The sequence below is a fragment of the Mobula hypostoma genome, chromosome 19 (assembly GCF_963921235.1).
Source record: "Mobula hypostoma chromosome 19, sMobHyp1.1, whole genome shotgun sequence".
Classification (NCBI taxonomy): Eukaryota; Metazoa; Chordata; class Chondrichthyes; order Myliobatiformes; family Myliobatidae; genus Mobula; species Mobula hypostoma.
Window position 1 is genome coordinate 60828637 of NC_086115.1, and position 25585 is coordinate 60854221.

At 43.4% G+C, this 25585-nt stretch overlaps 1 protein-coding gene across 8 annotated transcripts in view; it reads left to right on the top strand.

Moving 5' to 3' along the window:
* Window positions 1-25585, top strand: part of atrnl1b (attractin-like 1b) — a 1086143-nt gene that overhangs the window by 279440 nt on the left and 781118 nt on the right. For all 8 annotated transcript variants that reach the window (XM_063072023.1, XM_063072026.1, XM_063072024.1 and 5 more), the window contains one exon: window positions 6598-6786. In XM_063072023.1, coding sequence (XP_062928093.1) covers window positions 6598-6786 — 189 coding nt within the window. The remainder of the gene's footprint in view (window positions 1-6597; window positions 6787-25585) is intronic.

Below are 25585 nucleotides of genomic sequence, written 5' to 3' on the forward strand. Positions count from 1 at the left end.
AACTATCAGCCTCTGCCTTAAATATACATAACGACTTGGACCTTACAGCTGCCTGTGGCAAAGATTTACACAGATTCACCACTCTCTGGCTAAAGAAATTCCTTCTTATCTCCATTCTAAAAGGACTCCCTCTATTCTGAGCCTGTGTCCTCTGGAGTTAGACTCTCCCATCAAAGGAGACATCTTCTTCACATCCACTCTATCAGGGCCTTTCACTATTCAACAGGTTTCAGTGAGGTCACCCCTCATTCTTCTGAATGCTGGTGAACACAAGCCCAGAGTCATCAAATGCTCTTCATATGATAAGTCACTGAACCCTGGAATAATTTTCGTGAATCTCCTTTGCACCCTGCCCAGTTTCAGCACATTCTTTTTAAGATAAGGGGCCTAAAACTGCACAACGAGGGCACAATACTCCGAGTGAGGCTTCACCAGTTCTTTGTAAAGTTTCAACATCACATCCTTGCTTTTATATTCTAGTCCTCTTGAAATGAATGCTAACATCACATTTGCCTTCCTCAGCACAGACTCAACCTGCAAATTAACCCCTAGAGAATCCTGTACAAGGACTCCCAAGTGCCTCAGTTTTTTTGTATTTTCTCTCTGTTTAGAAGATAGTCAGCTCTTTCAATTTTTCTACTGAAGTGCATGACCATACATTTACTGACACTGTATTCCATCCGCCATTTCTTTGCCCATCTTCCTAATCTGTCTAAGTCCTTCTGTGGCCCCTCTACTTCCACAAAACTACCTGCTCCTCCACCTATCTACAAATCATCTACAAACTTTGCAACAAAGCCATCAATTCCATCTTCCAAAATATTGACATATAACGTCAAAAGAATCGATCCTAACACAGATCCCAGTGGAACACCTCCAGTCACCAGCAGCCAGCCAGAAAAGGGTCCCTTTATTCCCATTCTTTGCCTTCTACCAATCATCCACTGCTTTATCCATGCTACTATCTTTCCTGTAATACCATGGGCTTGTAGCTTGTTAAGCAGCCTCAGATGTGGTACCTTGTCAAAGGCTTTCTGAAAATCCAAGTACACAGCATCAACCGATTCTCTGTAGTCTATCCTGTTATTTCTTTAAGAATTCCAACAGATTTGTCAGCCAAGCTTTTCCCTTGAGGAAACCATACTGACTGGTCTATTTTATCATGTGCCTCAAGGTACCCATGCACCTCATCATTAACAATCGACTTCAACATCTTTCCAACCACAGAGATCAGACTAACTGGCCTATAACTTCCTTTCTTCTGCCTGTCTCCCTTCTTGAAGAGTGGAGTGACATTTGTAATTGATATAGCTCCAAAATTACGGAAATCATTACAATTCTTCAATTTTTAACAGATACAAAAATTACAACTGGTTAGCTGTGTAGGTGTATCAACAGGTTTTTTTTTAAGTATTATGTTTTGCAATGTACTGCAAAACAAATTTCATGACATATGCTGGTGATATTAAACTTGATTCTGATTCTACAATGCAAATTCAAAATGTCCAAGAATGTTGCTAACTTTTATGGTTGTCATATTAACCAATGCAATAGCTGTATTTTTATATAATTCTTTTATAAGTGTTGAATCTTGTTTTGTGTTGCATGTCGTGCCTACACATCACAGCAAATTCCTAATACATGCAAATGTTTCTGGTGAATAAATTTGATCTTTGATGGGTTAAAACTTAATTGTTAATGGAATTAGAAAAGCTGTTCAAGTTTCTACTTAAAAATACATTTATTCCCATTTTTTCTAATTTTTAAAAAAATCTTCTATGATGGATGTGGCTTTTAAAGAATGGGATAGATTAAGTATTAAATGCTTCCAGGACTTGTTTGTGGAGGGAAGTCTCCTTTCGTTTGAGCAACTGTCAGCTAAATATAGCTTACCCAAAACTCACTTTTTTCGATACCTACAAATAAGAGACTTTTTACTGTCTCAAATATGTACATTTCCTAAAAGTCCTGATAAGAATCTACCAAATGTAATTTTTAATTTGAAACCTTTTTATAATGGATCTGTATCTAATATTTATAATATGTTGCTGGGAATGAGAAGTGTTCCTTTGGATAAAATTAAAAATCTTTGGGAACAAGACTTACAGACTTCAATTTCTGAGGAAGCTGGAATGAAATTTTTAAATTGGTTAACACTTCATTGTTATGCGCTCATCACTCTCTCCTACAATTTAAAGTGGTCCATAGGGCCCACATGACCAAGGATAAGTTGTCTCGCTTTTATTTGGATATATCTCCTTATTGTGATAATGGAGAAGCTTCACTCATTCATATGTTTGGACATGTCTGAGTCTTGAAAAATATTGGAAAGTATTTCAAACCTTCTCGGTATTTTTTAAATTAAATTTTAAGCCTAATTCTTTGACTGCTCTATTTGGTATTATTGGAGGAAAGGATATTATTTTGGAGAAATCTGATTTTCACATTTTGGTTTTTATTTCTCTTATGGCTAGGAGGGCGATCTTGCTTAAATGGAAAGATGTGGTCCCACCCACTCACATGATGTGATGCCATGTTTAAATTTAGAGAAGACTCAGTGTTCAATTTCTGAATCTAAGCAAGACTTTCAAACATTGTAGAGACCTTTTTTGAACTATTTTCAAAACCTTTGATTTGCTGTTAAAGTACAGATGATGGCTAATAGTATACCTTTTTTTCTTTTTTCTTCTTTACTAATCAGCCTCAGTCTTGGTAGTGGGTTATATTTTTTCCATATAATAAATTTACTATATTTCAATAGTATGAATTAATCAAATTGTATGAATTATAGAGTAAGGAGTTTGTATGTGCGTTTCAGAGTAATGTATTTGATATTTTTTTTCTTGAACTCTGTATTCTCCTAGGTAGGAAATTAATAAAAATATTGAAAAAGAAAAGAAAAGTACATTTATAGCCTAACCCACTAAACCAGGGGTTTCCAACCATTTTTATGCTATGGATCCCTACCATTAACTGAGGGATGAGTGGATCCCAGATTGTGAACCTCTGCACTAAACTCTTGCCAACGGATTTGTATTTTTTTTTACTGAACCAAAGAAATACCGACTTTCATGTATATATGAAACATGTATGTCAATCAACCGCAGATTGAAAATATTTGAAAAAACAACTCCAGGAAGTTTCAAAAAGCAAAACTTGAATTTGCTGCGCGCTGAGCACTACACTGAATCCACACGAATGAAGTGATGTGTAGGCGTACCCTGCTGTAGCCTCCCGCCATTTCACAGATCCTCAGTCTCTCTCCAGCACTCGTTGTTTGAACATTGTTCGCCTCGCATCTCGTTCGTTTGCTACTTGTGTTGTGAGCGAGAGGAAGGAGTTTAAGGCTAGTAAGGGATGGCTGGCTAGCTATGTAAAGCACTACAGCCTCAAGAACTTAAAGGCAGCATCAGCGTTCCCAGAAGAGTTACAATGTTTGCGTCTGTACTGAACATGTACGGACTTTTTTTCCTTGTCATTATTCCCTAAGCAATACAGTATAACAACTATTTACATAGCATTTACATTGTATTAGGTATTATAAGTAATCTAGAGATGATTTAAAGTATACGGGAGGATGTGCGTAGGTTATATGCAAATACCGCACCAATTTATATAAGGGACTTGAGCATCTGTGGATTTTGGTATCCGCGGGGGGTCCTGGAACCAATCCCCTGCGGATACTGAGGGACGACTGCATATTTAAAAGACCATAAACCATAAGATATAGGAGCAGAAGTAGGCTATTCGGCCCGTTGAGTTTGCTCTGCCATTCAAATATGGGCTGATCTAATTCTTCCAGTCATTCCCACTCCCCTGCTTTCACCCCATACCCTTTGATGCCCTGGCTAATCAAGAACCTATCTATCTCTACCTTAAATACACCCAATGACTTGGCCTCCACAGCTGCTCGTGGCAATAAATTTCACAGATTTACCACCCTCTGACTAAAGTAATTTCTCCGCATCTCAGTTCTAAATGGACATCCTTCAATCCTGAAGTCATGCCCTCTTGTCCTAGAATCCCCCATCATGGGAAATAACTTCGTGATATCTAATCTGTTCAGGCCTTTTAACATTCAGAATGTTTCTATGAGATTCCCCCTCATTCTCCTGCACTCCAGGGAATACAGCCCAAGAGCTGCCAGACGTTCCTCATATGGTAACCCTTTCATTTCTGGAATCATTCTCATGAATCTCCTCTGAACACTTTCCAAAGTCAGCATGTCCTTTCTAAAATAACAGCCCAAAACTGCATTCAATACTCCAAGTATGTTCTCATGAGTGCCTTATAGAGCCTCAACATTACATCCCTGCTCTTATATTCTATACCTCTAGAAATGAATTCCAACATTGCATTCACCTTCTTCACAACCGACTCAACTTGGAGGTTAACCTTTAGCGTAAACTGCACAAAGACTCCCAAGTCCCTTTGCATCTCTGCATTTTAAATTCTCTCCCCATCTAGCTAATGGTCTGCCTGTTTATTTCTTCCACCAAAGTGCATGACCATACATTTTCCAACATTGTATTTCATTTGCCACTTCTTTGCTCATTCCCCTAAACTATCTAAGTCTCTCTGCAGGCTTTGTTTCCTCAACACTACCTGTTCCTCCACACATCTTTATATCATTGGCAAACCTAGCCACAAATCCATTAATACCGTAGTCCAGATCATTGACATACATCGTAAAAGGCAATGGTCCCAACACCAACCCCTGTGGAACTCCACTGGTAACCAGCAGCGAGCCAGAATTTCTTATTTTTTTGTTCCCACTCTCTGCCAACCAGCCGATGAACTTCCCTGTCATTCCATAGGCTCTTATCTTGCTAAGCAGCCTCATGTGTGGCCACTATTCCCAACCACTGATGTCAGGCTATAACAGGTCTATACTTTCCAAATATACAGTGTCTATAAAAAGGTATCCATCCCTTGGAAGTTTTCATGTTTTATTGTTTGTAACATTGAATCACAGTGAATTTAATTCAGCTTTTTGATGCTAATGAACAGAAAAGTCTCTTTTATGTCAAAGTGAAAATAAATTTCTACAAATTGGTCTAAATTTAATGCAATTACTAAACACAAAATAGTTGATTGCATAATTACTCACCACCTTCAAGTCAGTGTTTAGAAGGTGTACCTTTGGCAGGAAATACAGCCTTAAGTCTGTGTGGATAAGTCTCTATCAGTTTTGCACATTAGGACACTAATGTTTTTGCCCCATTTTTCTTTACAGAACTGCTCCAGCTCTGTCAGGTTGCATGGGGGATCATGAGTGAACAGCCCTTTTCTGGTCTAACCACAAATTCTCAATTGGATTGAGGTCTGGACTCTGACTTAGCCACTTCAGGGCATTAACTTTGTTGTTTTTTAAGCCATTCCTGTGTATCTTTGGCTTTATGCTTGGGGTCAGTGTCTTGTTGGAAAACAAATCTTCTCCCAAGTCACAGTTCTCTTGCAGACTGCATCAGGTTTTCCTTCTGATTTCCCTGCATTTTGCTGCATTCATTTTACCGTCTACCTTCAAAAGCCTTCCAGGGCTTGCTACATGATACAGCCACCACCATGCTTCAGGGTAGAGATGATGAGCTTTTGATAATGTGTTTGCATTATGCCAAACATTGCAATTACTCTTATGGCCAAAAGGCTCAATTTTGGTTTTATCAGAGCATAGAACCTTCTTCCAGCTGACATCAGGGTCTCCCACATGCCTTTTGGCAAACTCTAGTCGAGATTTCATGGAGGTTTTATTCAACAGTGGCTTTCTGTTTGCCACTCTTCCATAAAACTGTGACTGGTGAAGCATGGGCAACAGTTATTGTATGCGCAGTATCTCCAAACTCAGCCACTGAAGCTTGTAACTCCTCCGGAGTTGTCACAGGTCTCTTGGTGGTCACCCCCACTAGTCCCTTTCTTGTACAGACACTCAGTTTTTGAGGACAGTCTGCTCTAGACTGATTTACAGCCTTGCCATATTCTTTCCATTTCTTGATGATCGATTTATCTGTATTCCAAGAGATATTCAATGATGCAGAAATTTTCTTGCATCATCCCCTGACTTGTGCTTTTCATTAAACTTTTCGTGGAGTTGCTTGGTGTAGTTTTTGCCAAGGTACGGACTCACCAGCAGTTGGACCTTCCAGGTACAGATCTATTTTCACTACAGTCAATTGAGACACCTTGACTGCACACCGGTTGATCTCCATTTAACTAAATATGTGACTTCTAAAACCAATTAGCTGTACCTGACGAAGGGTCTCGGCCTGAAACGTCGACTGCACCTCTTCCTATAGATGCTGCTTGGCCTGCTGCGTTCACCAGCAACTTTGATGTATGTTGCTTGAACTTCCAGCATCTGCAGAATTCCTGTTGTTAGCTGTACCAGTGTTGATTTTGTGTGTTATATTGAAGGGTTTGAATACTTGTGCAATCAGTTATTTTGTGTTTTATATTTGTAATTAATTTAGATCACTTTGCAGAGATTGGTTTTCACTATATATAGAAGGCCAATTGTACTAAGTACAGTAAATTGTCACTTTCAATGCGAGTGGCTGTGAATTAATGTATTTTGAGATGCTTTTTTTTGTTCTTTTGTAGTCAGTCCAAATCAAAGCGTTAGACCATGCAAGACTCCATGCTCCCTCAGAACAACGTGCTCAAATTGTACAGTCCAAGGTGTGGAATGCATGTGGTGCAGCAATGCTCAGCGTTGCATAGATTCCAATACTTACGTCATTTCTTTCCCATACGGACAATGTATGGAGTGGCAGACTGCAAATTGTCTTTGTAAGTATTTGATCATTTTCTAATTTACTCTTTTTTTTGGGATAACACAAATGACTTCAAAATTAATGGATTGAAGGTGATCACAGTCGCTCCTCATTTGAGTTCTTCAGTGGACTGGTGTACAAGTGAAAAGGCTTATTTTGATGATAAAATGGCAGTATGAGTTGGTACTCACAGTACCTGAACTTAACAGCCAAGTAAATAAATTACAAAATATAATAAAAAAAATCAACATTTCACTAAGTAGATCCTGTCACTAACAAATATTTGGTGTTTATGTTGGCCTTGATTTAGCACAGAGAAATAGCAAAAACTACCGGCATCCACTGCTATAATGAAGGAATTCTGACAGCAACTTGTGGAGTACATAAGGCACAGTTAAATGCAGAGGTTGCTGTCAGTGATCACTTGCTTCTCTCCTGAGTGCATTGTCTTGAGGCCTTCTCCGGCATAACGTTCAGAAAACAGTGAACTAATAAGGTCTTCATTTAATTCCCACTGTTTCTAAGGCAAAAGCCTCTCAAGAATCCTTTGATCCTTGTTGCAAGAAGTGCAATTTGATTATAAATGGCATATCAAGTCATTATCACTTCGCAGCTTGTAAGAAGATATGGATTACACTTGTACATCTGCATTTCCCTGAATTAAAAATTCTGTGGACATTCAAAAGTATTTTAAAGTTTGTGTATTCCTCTAAGAGGCAGCATCCATCATTAAGGATCCCCATTACCCAAGATGCACCCTCTTGACATTGCTGCCATCAAGGAAGCCTGAAGACACGCACTCAATGTTTCAGGAACGGCATTTTCCTCTCTGCTGTCAGATTTCTGAATGAACAATGAATCCATGAAGACTACCTCATTTTTTATTTCCTCTCTTTTTGCACTAATTCATGTATATAGTTATATAATTTTGTGAATAAAACATGTGAGACATAAAACATTACTTCTGTTACGAATAAACCAAAAGCAGTTGCCTTACACTGACATCATTATGTCAAACATCCTCTTAAAGTGAACACTATGGCATCTCTATGGCAGTGCTTGTGAATTATGTAGATGAGTTTCTGCTATGAGCAATATGTGTCATCTGTCACCCATTACATTAGCCTATGATATTAAATTTGATTCTGATTCTGGTTCATATTTTATCTTCCATTTTTAATCCCATGTAAGGCATGTTTTAATCTTTCTTTCAATTTTGTAATTTTTAATAAGTTTGTTTTAAAGTCATATTTGTACTAGTTTGCTGACTGCTATCATTAGGGAGGAGGTACAGGACTCAGTGCTTTAGGAACAATTTCTTACTTCACTTTTTTGTTGCCAAACAATTGATACTAGAGTGTACAATCATCACAGCGATAGTTGATTCTTCACTTTGCGCTCCCTGGATTACAAATTGATAGTAAATATTAAAAATTTAAATTATAAATCATAAATAGAAAATAGAAAAGAGTAAGTAAGGTAGTGCAAAAAAAAACGAGAGGCAGATCTGGATATTTGGAGGGTACGGCCCAGATCCAGGTCAGGATCCGTTCAGCAGTCTTATCACAATTGGAAAGAAGCTGTTCCCAATTCTGGCCATACGAGTCTTCAAGCTCCTGAGCCTTCTCCCGGAGGGAAGAGGGACGAAAAGTTTGTTGGCTGGGTGGGTCGTGTCCTTGATTATCCTGGCAGCACTGCTCCGACAGCGTGCAGTGTAAATTGAGTCCAAGGACAGAAGATTGGTTTGTGTGATGTGCTGCGCCGTGTTCACGATCTTCTGCAGCTTCTTCTGGTCTTGGACAGGACAACTTCCATACCAGGTTGTGATGCATCCTAGTAGAATGCTTTCTACGGTATATCTATAAAAATTAGGGTTTTAGGGGACAGGCCAAATTTCTTGAGCTTTCTCAGGAAGTAAAGGCATTGGTGGGCCTTCTTGGCAGTGGACTCTGCTTGGTCGGACCAAGTCAGGTCATTTGTGATATTGACCCCGAGGAACTTAAAGCCTTTGACCTGTTCCACTTGCGCACCACCGATGTAAATTGGGTCATGCGGTTCGCTACTCCTTCTGAAGTCAACAACCAATTCCTTCATCTTGCTGATGTTGAGGGATAGGTTACTGTCTTCGCACCATGCCACCAGGTTCCTAATTTCCTCTCTGTACTCAAGCTCATCTTTACCTGAGATACGGCCTACAATTGTGTCATCAGCAAACTTATATATTGAGTTTGATGGAAACTTGGCTACACAATCATGGGTGCACAGTGAGTACAGCAGGGGGCTGAGTACACAGCCTTGTGGGGCACCAGTGCTCAGAGTAATTGTAAGGAGAGCTTGTCCCCTATTTTTACAGCCTGGGTCCTGTCTATGAGGAAGTTGAAGATCCAGCTACAGATCTGAGTGCTAAGGCCCAGGTTCCAGAGCTTAGGAATCAGTTTATTTGGAATGATGGTATTAAAGGCAGAGCTGTAGTCAATGAAAAGGAGCCTTACGTATGTGTTTTCATTCTCCAGGTGTTTAAGGAGGAATGTATGGCCAGAGAGATGGCGTCTGCTGTTGAACTGTTGCTCCAGTAGGCGAATTGCAATGCGTCGAGGTTGACCGGTAGGCTGTGGTTGATGTGTGCCATAACCAATCGCTTGAAGCACTTCATAGCAATTGATGTCAGAGCTACAGGTCGATAGTCATTCAGGCATGCCACCTTGCTCTTCTTCAGCACTGGGATTATCGTTGCCTTCTTAAAACACGAGGGGATCTTAGACTGAAGCAAGGAGCAGTTGAAGATGTCAGCAAACACTCCAGCTAGCTCGCTTGCACAGGCCTGGAGAACCCGTCCCGGGACGCCATCTGGACCCGTCACCTTCCTTGGATTTATCATGGAAGGCCCTTCTAACGTCCTCCTCGGTGACGATGAATCTCGATGCCACCAGGTCCGGTTCATCTGGAGGGAGGAGGACGCTCCTCTTCTGTTTGAATCTTGCATAGAATAAGTTAAATTCGTCAGGAAGAGAAGCGCCACAGTTATTGATATTCCCAGCCTTTTCTTTGCGCCCAGTGATCTCATTTCGACTCTGCCATAGTCTACCGGCATCCTTCTGGTTAGCCTGGGCTTCCAACTTGGCTCGATATTGCCTCTTGGTGCCCTTAGTGGCTTTCCGGAGTTCACACCTGGATTCCGTGTAGCGACTGGTATCTCCGGACCTAAAAGCCACAGCTCTGGCCTTTAAAAGGGACTTGACCTCATAATTCATCCAAGGTTTCCGGTTAGGGAATACCCGGATCGTCTTGCGAGACGTACAGTCCTCTGTGCATTTCCAAATAAAGTCTGTGACAGCTGAGGCATACTCATCGAGGTTAGCTGCCGAATACTAACCAGTCCACCGATTCAAAGCAATCATGGAGGACCTCATCCGTATTCTCCGTCCAACACAACACCACTTTTGACACCGTGATCTCTTGCTTCAGTTGCTGTTTGTAAGACGGGAGGAGGAGTATGGTCTGATGGTCCGATTTTCTGAAGTGAGGTCGTGGGACGGAACGGTAGGCATCCTTGATTGCTATGTAGCAGTGGTCGAGTATATTCGGGCCTCTAGTGGAGCAGGAGACACGTTGGTATAACTTTGTAGCGCCTTTCTGAGGTTGGCCTGGTTAAAGTCCCTAGCTGTAATGAGCAAAGCCTCCGGATACCTTGTCTCAAGTTCACTGATGTTGGCATACAGTATGTTCAGAGCACACTCCACGTCCGCCTGGGGGGGAATGTAGGCTGCTGTCAGTATGACCGAGGTGAATTCCCGTGGCAGATAGTAGGGATGACACTTCACCAGCAGGTGTTCCAGGTCCGGGCTGCAGGAGCTTTGTCAGTGCCACTGTGTCCGAGCACCACGCAGTGTTGATCAGTAGGCAGACACCACCTCCCCTCGTCTTGCCCGAAGATGCCGTGTGGTCCATCTGATGGATCGAAAATCTCTGGTCGGATGGCAGGGGAGAGCCAAGTCTTGGTGAAACAGAATACACAGCAGTTCTGTATCTCCCTGCAGTAGGTGAGTCTCCCTTTAAGATCATCCACTTTGTTCTCTATGGCTTGCACATTAGCTAGTAGGATGGTGGGCATAGGGACCCTGAAGCCCCTCAGCTTCAGTCTGACCAGCAGCCCAGCTCTTTTCCCATGCTTCCTCGGAAAATAGTGCATCTTTCCCGGTTTCCATGGATGCAGTGTGTTGTTGGCAGCTCTTTGAGGTTGGTGGACGCGTCCTGCGGCCGATTGAACGGCGGGTCACGTCGTTGGGCACTCCGGGTCGGGCCGAGTGACGGGGGAGGGTCCGCTATCACTTCCAGCTGCCGGGGGCCCGATCTGTTGATTGGGTCGGGCCCTGAAGCCAACACTTAATCCCAGAGGGCCGGGCTCCTGGCTGAAACAAGTCCATGAGCTGAGTCATGGTTGTGGAGGCCTCCGCTCCAGCCAAGCCTCGGGCTTGATTTCCAAGGTCGGCGGCGGAGGCCTCACTTCCGGCAGCTGTGGATGTCCACCAATGGGGCTTTGCGGTGATTGCTCCGGGGAAGCATCTGGGGCACCTTGAGGTCTCTGTCGTCACTTCTGTGTGATTGTCTGCTCCTGAGAGGTGCTGGTCGGAATGGGCCGCGTCTCCAAGCGCTCCGGCACGGTAGCAGACCGTGGGTCTCCGGGAACGTGGTGGGCCCTGGACCGGGCCTCGTTGGTCGGGTCCAGGTGCGGTCAGGAGTTTAAGAAGCAATTCTGGCGCGATGATCTCCAGCTGGGTCAGTAGCTTCGCCAGGGTGTTGTTGATCTTGCTAAATGTCGCAGACTGGAGGTTTAGAAGGGTTTCTCTGGTATAGGATAGTGGAGAGGGCAGTTTGCTCGGTAGAGCATGCGCAGAGTTGCCAGTTACCAGTGCTATCAGATTTCTGAGCGGTCCATGAACAAAACCTCATTATCCTTTTTCGTGTTATTATTTATTGTAACTTAAAGCTATATTTTTGTCTTGCACTGTACTGCTGCCACAAAACAACAAATTTAATTATTTTCTTAGTGATAATAAGCCTGAATCTGATTCTGAAAGACAATTAAACTAAAACATGTTTGAAGTCCTTTAAATGATTTTTTTTCAAGTTTTTTTAGGCAAAGGCTGAATATGGAATGTGATATGTTTTTTGAGGCATATGAGTCAGAAAAATGTTGATCCGTAGTCTTCAGGTAGCGTAGCTATGTACATCTGTCCTCCGGGTTTCTTTTTACTTACACGGACAACAAAATAATTTCATTAAATTAACTTAGTGATATTTCTGTAGATCACCTGTGTTCATTGGATACTATAGAGAGGTGAATGGCACATTGAAAGCAGTTTCTAGCAAAACACTCAGCAGAAATTTAGTCTTGAATCTAGTAATTTTATTTGGTGTTACCCAGAAGGTTATTAACTCTGAATAAAACTACAACTTGAGGTGGATCAGTGTCATGTTTCATGCGTAGGTATATTGTTTTGCTGCACTGACTTGGTTCATCTAAACTAAAACATTATTAAACGCTGCAGATTCCTTGTGTGAAGCTGTGACTGAGCATCTCAAAGAACTGTGCACCTGCAGAACAAAATCACAATCTAAATTGGCCAGATCATTAGAAGAGTATGAAATTTTACAATATAGATCATTTATTTCCTTGTCTTGTTTTGTGGTTACCCAAAACTACTTAATGACCACTTTATCAGATAAACTGTGTTGGCGCGTGGCCAAGTGGTTAAGGTGTCAATCTAGTGATCTGATAGTCGCTAGTTCGAGCCTCTGCTGAGGCAACGTGTTGTATCCTTGAGCAAGGCATTTAACCACACATTGCTCTGTGATGACACTGGTGCCAAGCTGTATGGGTCCTAATGCTCTCCCCTTGGACAACATCGGTGGCGTGGAGAGGGGAGATTTGCAGCATGGGCAACTACTGGTCCTCCATACAACCTTTCCCATGCCTGTGCCCTGAAAACCTTTCAAGGCACAAATCCATGGTCTCACGAGACTAACGGATGCCTATATATATCAGATACTCCAGCACACTGGGGAAGAAATATGATCTAAGTGACTTTGACCATGGAATGATTGTTAGTGCCAGAGAATTTGGCTTGAGTATCTTAGAAACTGCTGATCTCTTGGGAATTTCACACATAACAGTCAAGAGAGTTTACAGAAAATGGTGTGAGAATCAAAAGCATCCAGTGAGTGGGAGGTCTGGGTGAAAATGTCTTGTTAATAAGAGAGATCAGAGGAGAATGGCCCGGCTGGTTCAAACTGACAGGAATGCAACAGTGACCCAGATAACCACATGTTTCAACAATGGTGTGCAGAAGAACATCTCAGAACACCATAATATGCAAACCTCGAGGTTGATGGTCTACAGCAGCAGACCACACCAGGTTCTACTCATGTACCTAATAAAGAGGCCATGGAGTGTCTATCCTGTGCTGAGGCAAAAATATCCACCTTTCAAAGCTTTTTATATACAAGTCTTCTTTCTTGCTCTAAATTAATTGGCATTATTGGCATTAATAGCTTTTGTAAGAATGCCGTTAGACCCTCTTTGCTCCATTCAAAATGATTGCACTGTCTATGGTCATATCACATAGCTGCAACATTTTCCACTGTTGCCAGCACTCTGGTTATTCTCAGACTATGCTGTAATTTTGAATTTGCATCCTGTTTCTTTTGCACATCCACCAGGACGACACAAACTGCTGATATTTCCAACTTCCAGTTATATCTGTTCTTGGCATCTACCCCAGTCTGTCTTTTAGTCTCCATGGACGGCTCCAGTCTGTTCTTCAGACACCTTGGATGGCTCCAGTCTGTGTTTCAATCACCTCAGAAGGCTCCAGTCTGTCCTTCAGACACCTTAGAAGGTTCCAGTCTGTCTGTCAGCCACCTTGGACGGCACCAGTTCTCTAGCCCTACTGAATATTTAGCAGTCCTACACTGTTTGATCTGTTCTCCTACCCTCTCCCTAATTAATATTTATTTGTTGACTTGCATTCAGATTATAGTACATTCCTCTCCGACAAGTGTTGTAGTTCTCATTGTAATCCCTCTTTGAAGGTACATGGTGACTCTCTTAAACTCTCAATTTTTATAAAAGAGCAATAAGGACACTTGATTAATATGGAAGGAGTATTTGTGAGTGATCAACATGAATTAAAATTAATTGTATTATGGTATTACTTCCAAATCAGGACTACTTTGGACTCTGGGGACTTCTGTATGTTGAATTCTACCCTTCAATCCAATGTCACACTGCAACAAATGATGACACTTGGAGGAGAATGTGGGAGGAAGATAATACAGTATGTGTAAACAAAAGAACTAACATCATTCAGAAAGCAGAACATAATTTTTGAATTATTGAGTCATTAGTGGGTGCAGTTTCAGGTTATACAGTATGTTAAATTTAACAGTTATTGGGATATAGATTGAATGGAATCGAAGTTCCTGTACTTAACTTTCCTCAGTAATTATATTGGTAAATGCTTGTCGAAAGACAATTGTCAGTTCGGCTCTGCTCTGAGATCGGTTTATGAACGTATTTTGCTGTGGTAATCCAATTAAAATTGTTCTACCTCGTATATGAAAATTATTTTAAAATTGAATTAATTTTCTGTTATTTAAGTTTTTCTTTTAGAGTTGATATCTTAACCTAATGTGATTTAGTTTATTATCTAATTTAGTACATTAATTGCTGGACAGCACTGATCAAAATTATCTCTGAATGAAATGGTAGAAAACTGACTCACAATCTGTTAGAACCAAGCTGCTGCTCGTCAGGCAATGTGTTAAAAACCTGGAGCTGCCGCTTGCTGACTTTCACCTCATACAGGAAAATGAGTTGACGGATAGGAGCTACAGGGAGGTAGGTAGCTGGGTGACTGTCAGGAGAGAGAAAGGAAATGGGCAGCCAGTACAGAGTACCCCTCATTAGTAAGTATACTATTTTGGATACAGTTCAGGTGGTGGTGGGGGTGGGTGGGAGAGAGACCTACTGAGGGGCAGTCACAGCAATCGGTCTCTGGCAATGAGATTGGCGCTGTGGCTCAGAAGGCAAGGGGGAGAAAAGGACTGGAGTAGTGTTGGGGGATTCCAAAGTCACCTGAACCAGATGGACTACACCTGGGGTTTCTGACAGAAGGACTGTAGCTGAAGAGATTATGAAAGCATTAACAATAATCTTTCAAGATTCATCAGATTCTGGCGTAGTTTCAGAGGACTGGAAAATTGCAAATATCACTCCACTCATCAAGAGGGGAAAGAGGCAGAAGAAAGTAAATTGTAGGTCAGTTAGCCTGACCTCAGTGGTTGGGAAAATCTTGGAGTAGATTGTTAGGGGTGATGTTTTGGAGTACTTGGAGGCACGTGTAAAAATGGACTGTAGTCAGCATGGCTTCCTCAAGGGAAAATCTTGTCTGACTAGTTTGTTGGAACTCTTTGAGGAAATAACATGCAGGAGAATCATTTGATGTTGTGTACTTCGATTTTCAGAGGGACTTTCTGAATTCCCAAGGTGCCCAGGGTATTACAGGAAAGATTCTCTGGCAGGAGGCAAAGAGCGGGAATAAAGGGAGCCTTTCCTGATTGACTGCCGGTGACGAATGGTGTTCTGCAGGAGTTGGTTTTGGAACTGCTTTTAACCTTGTAGGTCAATGATTTGGATGATCAAAATGATGGTTTTGTGGCCAACGTTGAGGACGATACAAAGATAAGTGGAAGGACAGGTGGTGTTGAAGAAACAGGTACACTGCAGAAAGACGGATATGTAGAATGGGCATCGAAGTGGCAGATGGAAGACAGTGTTGGGAAGTGTATGGCCATACACTTTGGTAGAAGGGATAAGAGCATAGACTATTTTCTAAATGGGAGAAAATTCCAAGATGCAAAGGGACTTGTGACGTTGTGTGGGATTTCCTAAAGGTTAACTTGCCGATTGAGTTGGTGGTGAGGAAAGCAAATGCAATGTTTACATCCATTTCGAGAGGACTAGAATATAAAAACAGGGATGTAATGATTATAAAGCACTGGTGAGGGCTCATTTGGACGCATTATCTAAGGATTTGGAGCAAGAAGGCAGCGACTGAGGATTTGGAACAAGAAGTTTGTGAATGAATGGCTGATTTTCAGAGCCAAGGCAGTTTTTAACCACTCAGGGTAAAAGAGAGGCAAGACTGCGCAGGCGTGTGATGTCAGCTCATAGAGCGCAAAAGGTTTAAAAAGAAGACTGCCATATCCAGCGGGTAGTGTTCGGAGCGGGCAGCAGAGTGAGAGGCAGCAGAGTGATAGGGCTTTGGCTCAATGGGCTTAGGCAGTAATAGGACGAGGCGAGGTAGGTTTATTGGTGTTATTTGCGGAAAGGAGGAAGTATGTGTGTGAGGCCGGTTTTCTGTGCTCCGTGTCAGATATGGGAGGTCCTGGAGTCTCCCAGCCCCCTGGATGGCCATATCTGCATCAGTTGTGTCGAGCTGCAGCTCCTAAGGGACCGAGTTAGGGACCTGGAGATGCAGTTCAATGACCTTCGCCTGGTCAGGGAGAGCGAGGAAGTGATAGAAATGAGTTATAGCCAGGTCACACCGGGGTCACGGGAGACAGACAAGTGGGTCACAGTCAGGAGGGGGAAGGGGAAGAGTCAGGTACTAGAGAGTACCCCTGTGGCTGTACCCCTTGACAATAAGTACTCCTGTTTGAGTTCTACTGGGGGGGACAGCCTACCTGGGGGAAGCAACAGTGGCCATGCCTCTGGCACAGAGTCTGGCCCTGTGGCTCAGAACGGTTGAGAAAGGAAGAGGAAGGAAGTAGTGATAGGGGACTCTATAGTTAGGGGGTCAGACAGGCTATTCTGTGTAAGCAGGAAAGAAATTCAGATGGTAGTTTGCCTCCAGGTGCCAGGGTCCAGGATATTTCAGATCGCGTCCAAGATGTGGGAAGGAGAACAGCCAGAGGTCATGGTACATGTTAGTACCAATGACATAGGTAGGAAAAAGGAAGATGTTCTGAAAAAAGAATACAGGGAGTTAGGAAAGAGGTTGAGAAGCAGGACCCCAAAGGTAGTAATCTCGGGATTACTGCCTGGGCCACGTGACAGTGAGAATAGGAATAGAATGAGGTGGAGGATAAATGCGTGGCTGAGGGATTGGAGCAGGGGGCGGGGATTCAGATTTCTGGATCATTGGGACCACTTTTGGGGCAAGTGTGACCTGTACAAAAAGGACAGGTTGCACTTGAATCCCAGGGGGACCAATATCCTGGTGGGGAGGTTTGATAAGGCTACTGGGGAGAATTTAAACTAGAATTGTTGGGGGTTGGGAACGGAATTGAAGAGACTGGGGAAGAGGAGGTTGGCTCACAAATGGAGAAAGCTTGTGGACAGTGCAAGAGGGAGGATAGGCAGGTGATAGAGGGACGCGCTCAGACCGAAGGTTTGAGACACATCTACTTTAACGCAAGGAATGTTGTGAACAAAGCGGATGAGCTTAGAGCGTGGATCAGTACTTGGAGATATGATGTGGTGGCCATTACGGAGACTTGGATGGCTCAGGGACAGGAATAGTTACTTCAAGTACTGGGTTTTAGATGTTTCAGAAAGGACAGGGAGGGAGGCAAAAGAGGTGGGGGCTTGGCACTGCTGATCAGAGATAGTGTCATGGCTGCAGAAAAGGTGGACGTCATGGAGGGATTGTCTACGGAGTCTCTGTGGGTGGAGGTTAGGAACAGGAAGGGGTCAATAACTTTACTGGGTGTTGTTTATAGGCCGCCCAATGGTAACGGGGATATCGAGGAGCGGATAGGGAAACAGATCCTGGAAAGGTGTAATAATAACAGTTGTTGTGATGGGAGATTTTAATTTCCCAACTATCGATTGACATCTCCCTAAAGCAAGTGGTTTAAAAGGAGTAGAGTTTCTTAGGTGTGTTCAGGAAGGTTTCTTGACACAATATGCAGATAAGCCTATAAGAGGAGAGGCTGTACTTGATTTGGTATTGGGAAATGAACCTGGTCAAGTGTCAGATCTATCAGTGGGATAGCATTTTGGAGATAGTGATCATAATTCTATCTCCTTTACAATAGCATTGGAGAGAGATAGGAACAGACAAGTTAGAAAAGCATTTAATTGGAGTAAGGGGAATTATGAGGCTATCAGGCAGGAAATTGGAAGCTTAAATTGGAAACAGATGTTCTCAGGGAAACGTACGGAAGAAATGTGGCAAATGTTCAGGGGATATTTGTGTGGACTTCTGCATAGGTATGTTCCAATGAGACAGGGAAGTTATGGTAGGGTACAGGAACTGTGGTGTACAAATGCTAGTTAAGAAGAAAAGAAAAGCTCACAAAAGGTTCAGACAGCTAAGTAATGTTAGAGATCTAGAAGATTATAAAGCTAATAGGAAAGAGTTTAAGGAGGAAATTAGGAGAGCCAGAAGTGGCCATGAGAAGGTCTTGGCGGGCAGGATTAAGGAAACTCCCAAGGCATTCTACAAGTATGTGAAGAGCAGGAGAGAATAGGATCTGTCAAGTGTGACAGTTAGAAAGTATGTATGGAACCGGAGGAAATAGCAGGGGTACTTAATGAATACTTCACTTCAATATTCACTATGGAAAAGGATCTTGGTGATTGTAGCGATTACTTGCAGCAGACTGAAAAGCTTGAGCATGTAGATATTAAGAAACAGGATGTGCTGGAGCTTTTGGAAAGCATCAAGTTGGATAAGTCACTGGGACCGGATGAGATGTACCCCAGGCTATTGTGGGAGGCGAGTGAGGAGATTGCTGAGCCCCTGGCGATAATCTTTGCATCATCAATGGGGACACGAGAGGTTCCGGAGGATTGGAGGGTTGCGGATGTTGTTCCTTTATTCAAGAAAGGGAGTAGAGATAGCCCAGGAAATTATAGACCAGTGAGTCTTACCTCAGTGGTTGGTAAGTTGATGCAGAAGATCCTGAGAGACAGGATTTATGAACATTTGGAGAGGTATAATACAGGTTTCCCCCGCCATCCGAAGATAGAGCGTTCCTACGAAATGGTTCATAAGCCGAAATGTCGTAAAACGAAGAAGCAATTACCATTTACTTATATGGGAAAATTTTGTGAGCGTTCGCAGACCCAAAAGTAACCTACCAAATCATGCCAAATAACACATAAAACCTAAAATAACAGTAACATATAGTAAAAGCAGGAATGATATGATAAATACACAGCTTAAATAAAGTAGAAATACTTTTCCACAATCATTGCCTGAACTGTTCTCCATAGCGAAAATCTCACGCAAGCGCCGTTGGCAAAAACACGGCGCAAACGCTCTCCAGTAACCTTTAAGCTATGAAACTGCCAAATCATACCAAATAACATGTAAAAATACACAGCAGATATAAAGTAGAATGTATGTACAGTGTAGTATCACTTACCGGAATTGGGACAGCATCGAGCACACCGATGATGGTGTGTTAGGCTGAGTCGGAGTTTGGGTGGTGCAGTGGCTCCCCACCCTCTGGGCAGCGACCCGATACATTACCGCGAAGCATGCAGGGGTCCAGCGGTAGCCGGGAGGTACACAGCACATCTTTAAGAAAAAAGCCGAAATAAACAAGCTAATTAATTAGGTGCCACCTGGCATGTAATTAATTACCATGTTTATTTTGGTGTTTTTCTTAAAGATGTGCTGTGTGTCTCCCGGCTACCGCTGCATTCTGTGCGAATCGGTATCTGTCCGCGGCCTGGGTGTTGGGGTGGTGGGACACTGGGGTGTCATCTCATCGTCGTCTGTTTCCATTAGAGCAGGCAGCTCATCTTCTTCTATCTCTGCCCGCCTCGATGTTGAAGGTCGACGTTTGTCATCTGCTGTGGCTGATGTGGAAGGCTTGCTTGACTGCTGAGCCTCGCGCATTTTTCTATCATACAGTTCTTTGAAAGCACTCAAACCATCCTGCAAATATTCCCTAAAGCGACGTACCCTTTCAAAATTAAAGTTGTAGTTTATCATTACTCATTCGGTTTTGATTGTTATCCTTTCCACTTCCAATTGCATCAGCTCTTCATCTATCAGTTCTTGGTCATGAGATGCCAAAACCTCTTGAACATCATCTTCGTCAGCTTCCACAAGCCAAACTCACTTTGTCCTTACTTCGTTCACCACGATCAAAATGCTTAATTATGTCTAGTCTTACGCTAAGTGTAACACCCTTACGAGCTCTTTGAGGCTTTTCCGATACCTTAGAACTTACCTTGCAAATGGCTGCTCACAGGCACATGTTAAAGCAATGCTGGCGAGAATGCAGTTCTGAATCCGGGGGAGGGGGGCTGCTTGGTGTGTGCGCTGCCTTTTATCGCGCGCTGATTTTTTTTGTAACAGTGAAAACACCTTCTGTTAGCGAAATCAGGGTACTAATGTAGGTCTTTCGTAACAGTGAGGTTTCGTAAAGCGAACGTCTGAAAAGCAGGGGACACCTGTATGATTAGGAATCGTCAGCATGGCTTTACGAACCTGATCGAATTTTTTGAGGATGTGACTAAACACATTGATGAGGAAGAGCGATAGATGTAGTGTATATGGATTTCATCAAGGCATTTGATAAGGTACCCTATGCAAGCCTTATTGAGAATGTAAGGAGGCGTGGTATCCAAGGGAACATTGCTTTGTGGATCCAGAACTGGCTTTGCCACAGAAGGCAAAGAGTGGTTGTTGACGGGTCATATGCTGCATGGAGGTTGGTCACCAGTGGAGTGCCTCAGGGATCTGTTCTGGGACCCCTACTCTTCATGATTTTTATAAATGACCTGGATGAGGAAGTGGAGGGATGGGTTAGTAAGTTTGCTGATGACACAAAGGTTGGAGGTGTTGTGGATAGTGTGAAGGGCTGTCAAAGGTTACAGCAGGACATTGATAGGATGCAAAACTGGGCTGAGAAGTGGCAGATGGAGTTCAACTTAGATAAGTGTGAGGTGGTTCATTTTGGTAGGTCAAATATGATGGCAGAATATTGTGTTATTGGTAAGACTCTTGGCAGTGTGGAGGATCAGAGGGATCTTGGGGTCTGAGTCCATAGGATGTTCAAAGCAGCTGCGCAGATTGACTCTGTGGTTAAGAAGGCATGCAGTGTATTGGCCTTCATGAATCGTGGAATTGAGTTTGGTATGAGAGGAAATGTCGCAGCTATATAGGACCCTGTTCAGATCCCACTTGGAGTACTGTGCTCAGTTCTGGTTGCCTCACTACAGGAAGGATGTGGAAACCATAGGTGGGGTGCAGAGGAGATTTGCAAGGATGTTGCCTGGATTGGGGACCATGCCTTATGAGAATAGGTTGAGTGACTCGGCCTTTTCTCCTTGGAGCGACGGAGGATGAGAGGTGACCCGATAGAAGTGTATAAGATGATGAGAGGCATTTATCGTGTGGATAGTTAGAGGCTTTGTGGTTTTGTGGATTGGTTGTGTGGATAGTCAGAGGCTTATAGATCATAGGGCATGATCATTGGTGGAGCAGACCTGATGGACCGAATGGCATAATTCTGTTCTTGCATCTTATTGGCTTATGGTCTCAGAAAAATACAGCGGGTTGAGCAGCATTGGTGGGAGGAAAGAAATTGCCAATGTTTCAGGTCGAAATCTGCATCTCTGGTCAAAATCCAGTTTTACTTTCAAATCCGCAAACACGAGGAATTCTGCAGATGCTAGAAATTCAAGCAACACACATCAACTTTGCTGGTGAACGCAGCAGGCCAGGCAGCATCTCTAGGAAGAGGTCCTGACAAAGGGTTTCAGCCCGAAACGTCGACTGTACCTCTTCCTAGTGATGCTGCCTGGCCTGCTGCGTTCACCAGCAGCTTTGATGTGTGTTGCTTTACTTTCAAATTGTGGTTGTGTTTGAACACCATTTAAATATATTGTAGACAATGTGACAGGTAACCCACAATAATAAATGATTTAACATCTGAGAGGTACAGAAGACAGTGGAAAAGCTTCCTATTCAAAAATATTTTTGAAAATATTGTTGTACTTCTCTTTTGGTTGAAAATCCTTTTTTAATGTTGAAAAAGATGATCTTTCGTAATAAATGCTGCAGTGACAAGGCATGTTGTTGTCAAATCTTGATGTATTGATGTGACTTAAATGTTGTAAAATTTTTATTATTCTAGACTTTCTGCTTGCTCCTTGCTCGTGATGGCTGTTCTAAAATGACATGCAGAACATATTCTTGCCCCTAATATTGTGCATCTACAATTGAGAAATAAATTTTGTAATCACTCATTACAATCTATTTTGGACATCATTTTAGAACTTTAAGAAAACAAATATATTTCCTCTATTTCTAGATTTCTAGGGTTATTACTTCAACAGTTTGAACGGGGCATGACTGCGCAAGCGCGTGGAGGTCGGCCAGTGAGAGCAGTGGGAGGAGTTTAAAAGCAAGCAGAGTTGAAAAGGTGATGGTTATTTCTTCAGCAGATTGAATGGGGCACAACTGCACAAGCGCGTGGAGGTCGGCCAGTGAGAGCAGTGGGAGGAGTTTAAAAGCAAGCAGAGTTGAAAAGGTGATGGTTATTTCTTCAGCAGATTGAATGGGGCACAACTGCACAAGCGCGTGGAGGTCGGCCAGTGAGAACAGCAGGAAGAGTTTATAAGGAGACAGCTTTACAGAGCGGGCATTGGAGGAGTGGGCGACAGAGTAGTGGGAGAGAGAGTAGGAAGGCTTTGGCTCAACGGGGCTTAGGCGATAACGGGTTGAGGCGAAGTAGGTTATCTGTTTAGAATACAGACAGCAAGTATGAGTTTGAGGCCGCTTTTCTGTGCTTGGTGTCAGATGTGGGATGTCCTGGAGAATCCCAGCCTCCTGGACGGCCACTTCTGCGCCAGGTGCGTCGAGTTGCAGCTCCTTAGGGACCGCATTAAGGAACTGGAGGTGCAGCTCCATGACCTTCGTCTGGTCACGGAGAGTGAGGAAGTGAAAGAGAGGAGCTATAGGCAGGTAGTCACACCGGGGCCTGGGGAGATAGATAAATGGATAACAGTCAGGAGAAGGAAGGGCAGGAGTCAGAGACTAGAGAGTACCCCTGTGACTGTACACCTTGACAATAAGTACTCCTGTTTGGGTACTGTTGGGGGAGATGGCCTACCTGGGGGAAGCAACAGTGGTCGCGCTTCTGGCACAGAGTCTGGCCCTGTGGCTTAGAAGAATAGGGAAAGGAAGAGGAAGGCAGAAGTGATAAGGGACTCTATAGTTAAGAGGTCAGATGGGCGATTCTGTGGAGGCAGGAAAGAAAAGCAGATGGCACTTTGCCTCTCAGGTATCAGGGTCTGGGATGTTTCTGATCATGTCCACAATGTCTTGAAGTGGGAAGGAGAACAGCCAGAGGTCGTGGTACATATTGGTACCAACGACATAGGTAGGAAAAGGGAGGAAGTCCTGAAAGTAGACTACAGAGAGTTAGGAAGGAAGTTGAGAAACAGGACCTCAAAGGTAGTAATCTCAGGATTACTGTCTGTGCCACGTGACAGTGAGTACAGGAATAGAATGAGCGGGAGGATAAATGCGTGGCTGAGGGATTGGAGCAGGGGGCAAGGATTCAGTTTTCTGGATCACTGGACCTTTTCTGGAGCAGGTGTGACCTGTACTAAAAGGACGGGTTGCTCTTGAATCCCAGGGGGACCAATATCCTGGTGGGGAGGTTTGCTAAGGCTATTGGGGAGAGTTTAAACTAGAATTGCTGTGGGGTGGGAACCGAACTGAAGTGACAGAGGAAAGGGAGCTTGGCTCAGAAACAGAGAAAGCTTGGAGACAGTGTGATAGGGAGGATAGGCAGGTGATAGAGAAGGGACGCACTCAGACTGATGGTTCGAGATGTGTCTATTTTAATGTGAGGAGTATTATGAATTAAGCAGATGAGCTTAGAGTGTGGATCAGTACTTGGAGCTATGATGTTGTGGCCATTAAGAGACTTGGATGGTGCAGGTGCAGGGGCAGAAATAGCTTCTTCAAGTGCCAGGCCTTAGATGTTTCAGAAAGGATAGGGAGGGAGGCAAAAGAGGTGGGGCATGGCACTGTTGATCAGAGATAGTGTCACGGCTGCAGAAAAGGTGGAAGTCATGGAGGGTTTGTCTATGGAGTCTCTGTGGGTAGAAGTTGTGAACAGGAAGGGGCGTTTTTTATAGACCACCCAGTAGTAACATGGACATCGAGGGGCAGATAGGGAGACAGATTCTGGAAAGGAGTAATAATAACAGGGTTGTTGTGGCGGGAGATTTTAATTTCCCAAATATTGTTTGGCATTTCCCAAGGGTGAGGGGTTTAGAAGGGGTGGAGTTTGTTAGGTGTGTTCAGGAAGGTTTCTTGACACAATATGTAGATAAGCCTATGGGGAGAGGCTGTACTTGATCTGGTATTGGGGAATGAACCTGGTCAGGTGTCAGGTCTCTCAGTGGGAGAGCATTTTGGAGATAGTGATCACGATTCTATCTCCTTTACCATAATATTGGAGAGGGATAGGAACAGACAAGTTAGGGAAACGTTTAATTGGAGTAAGTAATTACAAACTCATTCGTAAGGCTAGTGATGTTCTGGGGATGGAACTGGACTCTCTGACGGTGGTGTCCGAAAAGAGGATGCTGTCCAAGTTGCATGCCATCTTGGACAATGTCTCCCATCCACTACATAATGTACTGGTTGGGCACAGGAGTACATTCAGCCAGAGACTCATTCCGCCGAGATGCAACACAGAGCGTCATAGGAAGTCATTCCTGCCTGTGGCCATCAAACTTTACAACTCCTCCCTTGGAGGGTCAGACACCCTGAGCCAATAGGCTGGTCCTGGACTTATTTCCTGGCATAATTTACATATTACTATTTAACTATTTATGGTTTTATTACTAATTATTATTTATGGTGCAACTGTAACGATACCAATTTCCCCCGGGATCAATAAAGTATGACAATGACTATGACTATGTGAAATATGAGGCTATCAGGCAGTAACTTAGAAGCATAAATTGGAAACAGATGTTCTCAAGGAAACGTAAGGAAGAAATGTGGCAAATGTTCAGGGGATATTTGCGTGGCATTCAGCATAGATACGTTCCAATGAGACAGGGAAAGCATGGAAAGGTACAGGAACCGTGGTGTACAAAGGCTGTTGTAAATCTAGTCAAGAAGAAAAGAAGAGCTTACGAAAGGTTCAAAAAACTAGTTAGTGATAGAGGATGCTGTCTAAGTTGCATGCCATCTTGGTCAATGTCTCCCATCCACTACATAATGTACTGGGTGGGCACAGGAGTACATTCAACCAGAGACTCATTCCTCCGAGATGCAGCACAGAGCGTCATAGGAAGTCGTTCCTGCCTGTGGCCATCAAACTTTACATCTCCTCCCTTGGAGGGTCAGACACCCTGAGCCGATAGGCTGGTCCTGGACCTGGTCCTGGACTTATATCATAATTTAATGGCATCATTTACATATTACTGACCGAAGTCGTGTACCAGCCTGCCCCAGGAAAGCCATATCAGGAGCCGCGCATCACGGTGAAGGGCCAGAACCTCCAGGCAGCCGATAACTTCACCTACCTGGGCAGCATATTCTCTAGCGCAGTGAACATAGACGCTGAGGTCAACAACAGGATTGCCAAAGCCAGCGCCGCCTTTGGGAGACTCCGTGAGAACATCTGGGAGGGGAGAGGACTCAGCCTTACCACCAAGCTGAAGGTCTACTGTGCAGTGGTCCTTACCACCCTCCTTTACGCCAGCGAGACCTGGACTGTCTACAGCAGACACGCCAAACAGCTCAACCATTTTCACC